This window comes from Lactuca sativa, chromosome 1 (assembly GCF_002870075.4).
Source record: "Lactuca sativa cultivar Salinas chromosome 1, Lsat_Salinas_v11, whole genome shotgun sequence".
In the NCBI taxonomy this organism is placed as follows: Eukaryota; Viridiplantae; Streptophyta; class Magnoliopsida; order Asterales; family Asteraceae; genus Lactuca; species Lactuca sativa.
This window is the reverse complement of record NC_056623.2, coordinates 37,718,094-37,725,228: the sequence shown is the minus strand read 5'-3', so window position 1 is coordinate 37,725,228 and position 7,135 is coordinate 37,718,094. Positions and strand designations below refer to the sequence as shown.

General features: G+C 37.6%; 1 protein-coding gene across 5 annotated transcripts; it reads left to right on the top strand.

The window, feature by feature from the left end:
• Positions 1-2,136: 2,136 nt before the first annotated feature.
• Positions 2,137-7,135, top strand: LOC111896714 (ribonuclease TUDOR 1). Of its 5 annotated transcripts, XM_042900077.2 has the most exons (15): positions 2,150-2,281; positions 2,454-2,585; positions 2,779-2,951; positions 3,085-3,159; positions 3,263-3,376; positions 3,466-3,561; positions 3,656-3,862; positions 3,994-4,206; positions 4,278-4,385; positions 4,447-4,812; positions 4,878-5,222; positions 5,295-5,525; positions 5,608-5,796; positions 5,965-6,615; positions 6,713-7,135. In XM_042900077.2, the coding sequence occupies exons 3-15, from the start codon at positions 2,802-2,804 to the stop codon at positions 6,914-6,916; spliced, it is 2,949 nt and encodes a 982-aa protein (XP_042756011.1). In that variant the 5' UTR covers positions 2,150-2,281; positions 2,454-2,585; positions 2,779-2,801; the 3' UTR covers positions 6,917-7,135. The 5 variants fall into 5 exon arrangements, with proteins under 5 accessions (XP_023748465.1, XP_042756011.1, XP_052625619.1 ...); XM_023892697.3 differs by lacking the exon at positions 2,454-2,585 and having other exon boundaries at positions 2,137-2,281; XM_052769659.1 differs by having other exon boundaries at positions 2,454-2,951.

The following is a 7,135-nucleotide window of genomic DNA, read 5'->3' as shown; positions in this document are numbered from 1 at the left end:
ATCTTCTGTAACATGCTTCCATCTTGAGCATCATAGAGGACTTCATTGCATACTTGGTTCATCAAGGACCAAGATGGTCCATATTGTGTGATCATGGCGCAATAGGAATATGGATGGCGCAAGGGGCATCAAGTGTGGCACAAGAGCATCTAGGTTGGAGCACCATCACCATCTTGGCACAACAACATACTCCATGGTGCAACAAGAGTACTTCATGGCATAAAAGGGATACCACATGGCGCAAGAGGGAGTATCTTGTTGCAAGAAAGAGTGCCCTTAGCGCAACAACATCCTTCTTGGCCCAAGTCTTCAGCAGATGGCGCAACAAGGTCCCCTTGTTGCTCCATATCACTCCTAAGTGATCCAAACCTTTTCCAGGTGCTATAAACCCCTTTCTATACGATCCGTTCCTTTGGCACTTGATCCATTCCTTTCTCAGATGATTTGTTCCTTTGTCACATGCTCCATGAACCCCAAGTGCTCCATTGTGACCTAACTGCTCCATGTTGATAAGACTTCATACCCTAACATGTTGATAACTCATAACTGTTTATTTATGATGTGTTGTATGTGATATTTTGAGGAACTCACTAAGCTTTATGCTTACAGTTGTTGATTAAATATTTTTCAGGTACTTGTCGGATTGTGAATGCGGGACTGTACACATACATCAACAGTTTTATGATTCAAGATTTCGCATTGTCTTCTTTATAACACTAATTTATGAATAATGGGTTATGAACAAGTGGTTTGACCTGAATGTAACATTATTAAAATGAGTTTTTATTCTATTTTAAAAATGAGAAATTTATTCTGGAATTTGGGACATTACAGTAAATGAGTTAGAACCACTGGATCGACCTCCAGACGCTATTTTTGAAGAAATACTATGATGAGAAAAGGAGAAGAAGAGAAGAAGATATGTGAAATTGGGTTCGTTGCAAGCCTTATATTTGAAACTCAATCCTGCCACATAAGATCTGACACGACTTCTGCTTCACACGGTGTCAAAATCGAAACTTTAGTAAATTTAGTGACTTTATTGCAATTTGGGAAAAGTGGTTATCAGGAGAATATGAAGAACCGGTCATTTGATTGATTTTGCAACAATTATAAATATAATTACTTAATTAAAAGAAATACGATGTTAAAATCAAAAATATTCGATTAACTTATCGAATTTTATTATAATTTACCCTAAATCATCAACAAAATAGTCATGTTCCAAATTTCCAATAGTAAAATGTTTTACCATAAATTAGGTTTGAGGGAGCGGCCTTGCTACCCCTCTCGCCAAAACACTCGCTAACAACTTCTACACCACCCCCTAAGAGTCGCTAGGTGACTCACTAGTGATGGATCGCTATGAACCCAACAAAAAAAGAGTATTGGATTATGATTGGTTAAGCACGTAGTAAAAAACTTATCTAATAATATGGTAGCACTCCTACCACTCTCTCTCTAGCCTTACAAATATCTAGGACTGTAAATGAACCGAACGTTCACCGAACTATTCGTGAACCGTTTGACGGGAAGTTCGCTTAAGTTCGTTTATTTAATAAATGAACGAACATAACATAAATTCTCGTTCGTTTAGTTAAACGAACGAACATGAACAATGATCTTGTTTGTTCGATTATGTTCTTGAAAGTTCGTTTATGTTGTTCGTTTATATTTGTTTATGTTCGTTCATATAAGTTCTTTTAATGTTCATATATGCTTAATTGTATTTGATTACATTACTATATTATATGTTCATATATGTTTGAATTATGTTTGTTTATCTTTGTTCGTTTAGCATGTTTACGAATATAAACGAACAAACATGAACAATGCAATTTGTTAAACGAACGAACATGAATAAGAAAACTCGTTCGTTTATACGTTTGTGTTCATTCATTTGTTCGGCTAAATTAAAGGGATGAATATGAACAATCCTCGTTCGTGTTCGGTTCTTTTACGGTCCTACAAATATCTATATATCTATGTTAACTCTAATAATAACCTCGAGAGGATGTAACAGTTGAGGTGGTATTTTCTTATTGGCTATTAAAATAACCCGAACACTTATGGGACACTTAATGGCCTTTTAGTAATTTCACCTATACAAGAGGGCAATATCCCTACCAAGTTATATTCATAGCTACATAAATACGTCCCTTTTGCTTTTTAGTATCAAAAACATTCGTCGAGGTTTTCACCTTTGATCCGCCGTCTGGATAATTCCCGTTCTCTCAATTTCGAATAAGTATCGGTTCCGATGCGAATCGGCATTTATTAGGTCTAGATTTTGATAGTTATACGTTTCAGTTCTGGTTTTTTATTAGTTTTATTTTGTGATTCCGTTTTTCGGTTTTCGTGTGTTTGAGTTTGTTGATCGAATTCTGCATTCAGGTATTGTGCCTTTTCAGATCATAAACTGATACCTGTTTATTCGATGTGTTTTAATTTAGGCCTTTCAGCACTCTTACACTACTACGAAGTGTAGCTTATTATTATCAATGGATCGGCTGAGGTTTTATTTGATGATCACGAACGCTTATTTGAGAGGATAGTGGTTTTGATGAGTTGATGTGCATTTGCATGAATGTGTTTTCGTCTTACTCTGATTTCTATTGAAAATTTTGAGTTCTTTTTATTTGCATTATTGTATACCGACCTGGATAGTCTTATGGACATTGTTTTGAAACAAAACAAAAAAAGAAGTTGATTTAATAATAATGACTGCTATTTACACTTATATATATGTTTTTTATTTTGAATGTTTTATATTTGCAGATATTAAGTGGTTTTAAATTGTAATGGCGCAAGCAGCTGCAACTTCAGGGTGGCTCAGAGGAAGAGTGAAAGCTGTTCCATCTGGAGATTCCTTGCTGATAATGGGATTTACCAAAGCTGAAATCCCCCCGGAGAAGACTATTGTTTTGGCTCATCTTTCAGCCCCAAGATTGGTAAATGCCCTTTTTGACTTCACTATGCTTTAAAACTTGTAGCAAGTTATATTGAGATTTGAGATACATTATATATACTTTAATTTCTTGATTATCAAATATACAATTCATTAAATTTGTTTTCTTTGTGTAGGCTCGTAGAGGAGGCACTGATGACCCATTTGCATGGGAAAGCAGAGAATTCTTACGAAAGTTGTGTGTAGGAAAGGTGCTTATTCATAAATCATAAAAACCATCTTCTATTTGTCACCTTGTTGTATTTATAAAAACTATATCAAGATAATTCGTCTTACTTCTGTCTGTTTTGCTAGGATGTTGTTTTCAAAACGGAATACACCATCCCAAATTTCTCCAGGGAATTTTGCAGTCTCTTCATTGGTACTACAAATATTGCAAAGGAGGTTGTTACTCATGGCTGGGCAAAGGTAATTCACCTTCCCTTTATCTCTATCTTCTCACAATTCTAAAATCTTATGACTTAGTGTATGCCATAGCTGAAAAATGGTAATTACAGGTTAAGGAGGCTAAAGGAGAGGTGACTCCTGAACATGCTGAATTACTACGCCTTGAAGAACAAGCCAGACAACAAGGAGTAGGTCTATGGAACAGGGTTAGTATCGTACTTTCACACAACACATTGTTACTGGTTTATCATCTTCATATGTTGCTGATATGTGATCACTGTGTTGTGTTGGTGGATTCAGTCTCCGGGTGCTACTGCAGCTGCAATCAGGAACCTTCCACCTTCAGCTGTTGGTGACCCAAGCAATTTGGATGCAATGGGACTCTTAGCTTCAAACAAAGGAAGACCCATGGAAGCAATTGTAGAGCAAGTTCGTGATGGGAGCTCACTTCGTGTTTATCTGCTTCCAGAGTTTCAATTTGTTCAAGTGTTTGTTGCTGGAATCCAGGTATATATATATATATATATATATATATATATATATATATATATATATATATATATATATGCATCTCTCATTTTCATCACCAATAGTCATTAATAAGATTTCCCTAATTTAGTCCTTTGATTGTTGACTAGGCACCATCAATGGGAAGAAGAACAACGGTTGAACCTGCTACAATTACCGAAATGCCCTCTGAAGAACTCAATGGAGATTCAAATTCTGAGATTCGTGGCTCGTTAACATCAGCACAAAGAGTTACAGTCTCATCAACCTACAATGAAGTTGCCCCTGATCCTTATGGAAGGGAAGCTAAACATTTTACGGAGATTCGTGTTCTAAATAGAGATGTAAGTTATTTCTCTCACTCCCTTTCACCTTTTCTACCAATTTGTGTAACAATTAACAAAGTAATTTACAGGTCCGGATTGTTCTAGAAGGTGTTGACAAGTTTAGCAATTTGATAGGCTCGGTGTATTACCCTGATGGTGAATCAGCAAAGGATCTTGCACTTGAGCTTATTGAAAATGTAATTCTTTTTTCTTTTTATGTACCTAGAACAATATTTATATAATGATTGGTTCTGTTAGGGGTTTGCAAAGTATGTTGAGTGGAGTGCAAGTATGATGGAAGATGAAGCTAGAAGGAAGTTAAAAGCTGCAGAACTTCAAGCAAAGAAGAATAAGATAAGACTCTGGACAAATTACATACCTCCAGCTACAAACTCAAAGGCTATTTCAGACAATTTCAGTGGAAAGGTAGTTGAAGTTGTGAGTGGGGATTGCATTATTGTTGCAGACGATTCTTCCCCATTCGGTAGTCCATCAGCAGAAAGACGAGTCAACCTTTCAAGCATCCGGTGCCCCAAATTAGGAAATCCAAGAAGAGACGAAAAACCCGCCCCATATGCCCGTGAAGCCAGGGAGTTTTTAAGAACACGCTTAATTGGCAATCAAGTAAGTAAATTTTTTTAAAAATTCCAAGAGGAAAATGTTATTTACTTGTTTTGTTGTTTATTTAGGTTAAAGTTTCAATGGAGTACTCACGGAAGGTTCCGACAGCCGACGGCTCGGCGGCGGCGGCGGCTCCAACCGGGCCCACTGATACACGAGTAATGGGGTTTGGCTCTGTGTTTTTGTTGTCACAAGGGAAGGACGGTTTGGACATTTCACAACAGCCAGGTGTCAATGTTGCTGAGCTTGTTATTGCCCGTGGGTTTGGTAGTGTTATCAGACATAGAGATTTTGAAGAAAGATCGAATCATTATGAGAATCTTCTTGCTGCTGAATCTCGCGCGACTTCCGGAAGAAAAGGAATTCATTCTTCCAAAGATCCTCCGGTTATGCATGTCACCGATCTGTTAACTGTTAGTATTCTAGTGCTATGTGTTATACCAAATTTGAAATATTTCTAATTCTAATTCCGATTCCGATTCCAGGCATCGGCGAAGAAAGCTAAAGATTTTTTACCATTTCTACAACGGAATCGGAGAATGTCGGCTGTTGTTGAATACGTTCTCAGTGGTCATCGGTTTAAGCTTTTTGTTCCTAAAGAAACGTGCAGCATTGCTTTCTCGTTTTCCGGTGTCCGATGTCCCGGTCGTGAGGAGCCGTATTCCAATGAAGCGATTTCATTTATGAGACGGAAAATAATGCAGCGAGATGTTGAGGTACTACTTCGCAATAATCGCATACGCAGTTTCTTCCAATTTTTTTTATAGTAATTTTTTTTAATTATTTTTTTAATTTCAGATTGAAGTGGAAACCGTCGATAGAACTGGTACTTTCTTGGGTTCTTTATGGGACTCGAAGTCAAACGTTGCGATTACACTTCTAGAAGCTGGTCTCGCAAGGCTTCAGACTTCATTTGGAAGTGATAGGATTCCAGATGCTCATCTTCTTGCTCAGGCTGAACAGTTTGCCAAGAAACAGAAATTTAAGGCAAGAAAGCTTTGATTCTATTTTATAGTAAATTACACTTTTGGCCCATGAATTTTACCGATTCTTTCAATTTTAGTCCTGAAAAGTTTTCTCGGACCAAAACTTCAAAAATCAGTTACACTCAGGGAACAAATAGTCATTTTATAAAAATAATTTTTCGTTGTGCAGATATGGGAAAATTATGTTGAAGGAGTGGAAGTTACGAATGGTCAAACTCAAGATAAAAAGCAGAAAGAGGAGTTCAAGGCGGTGGTGACAGAAGTCCTAGGCGGCGGCAAGTTTTACGTCCAGGCGGTTTCCGATCAAAAAGTCGCCGCCATTCAAAACCAACTCGCTTCCTTAACCCTAAAAGAAGCTCCAGTGATCGGCTCATTCAACCCCAAAAAAGGCGATATCGTCCTTGCACAATTTACTGCAGATAATTCATGGAACCGAGCAATGGTTGTGAACACTCCACGTGGCGCTGTTGAATCAATTAAAGACAAATTCGAAGTTTTCTACATGGATTATGGAAACCAAGAAATTGTGACCTACAATCAATTACGTCCGTTGGATCAATCTGTATCGTCTGCACCAGGGATGGCTCAGCTGTGCTGCCTCGCGTATCTTAAAGTTCCAACATTGGAGGAGGATTACGGTCATGAAGCAGCCATGCTTCTGAGCGATAGCACATTAAACGGTCCGAAGGAATTCAGAGCGGTGATTGAAGAGAGAGATGTGTCGGGTGGAAAAGTCAAAGGGCAAGGAACCGGGAATATTCTCATGGTGACTTTGATCGATGAGGAATTTGGTGAGAGTGTTAATGCCATAATGCTCAAGGTTTGTACTTTGTTTAAATTATTCAAAAAATCAAAACCCTTATGTTTCTATTATGGGTAGAAATGAAAATAGGTTTTTTTTGTTGTTGGGATTTCAGGAGGGAGTGGCGAGATTGGAGAAAAGGAGGAGGTGGGAGCCGAAAGAGAAACAAGAAATTTTGGATGAATTGGAGAAGTGTCAGGCAGAGGCGAGTAAAACGCGGTTGGGGATATGGGAATATGGTGATATTCAATCGGATGATGATGAGAATCAGAATCCTCTGCCTTCTTCTGTTAAGAAGCCTGGTGGTGGTAAACGCTAAAATGCACCGTTTTTGGTAGTTGTGTTTGGGAGAGGACAGTTTTGTTTATTTGTTTTTTTAATTTATTTATTTTTTAATTTATACATAGAGACTGTTAATAAGGAGTGTATTAGAGCATAAGGAGGAATGGAGGATGTTTGTTGGTTTTATAAATTTATTTCTGGGTGTTTTCCTTTTAGTTTAAGTTGGTGAATGGTGAAATATATTTGGATTTCTAAA

Bases quoted from the DNA above. Each gene is read 5' to 3' on its own strand.
- LOC111896714 (XM_023892697.3), top strand. From the start codon at position 2,802: ATGGCGCAAGCAGCTGCAACTTCAGGGTGGCTCAGAGGAAGAGTGAAA. The intron at 4,207-4,277 runs GTAAGTTATTTC...AGTAATTTACAG, and splicing joins TTCGTGTTCTAAATAGAGAT to GTCCGGATTGTTCTAGAAGG. The intron at 4,386-4,446 runs GTAATTCTTTTT...TGGTTCTGTTAG, and splicing joins CACTTGAGCTTATTGAAAAT to GGGTTTGCAAAGTATGTTGA.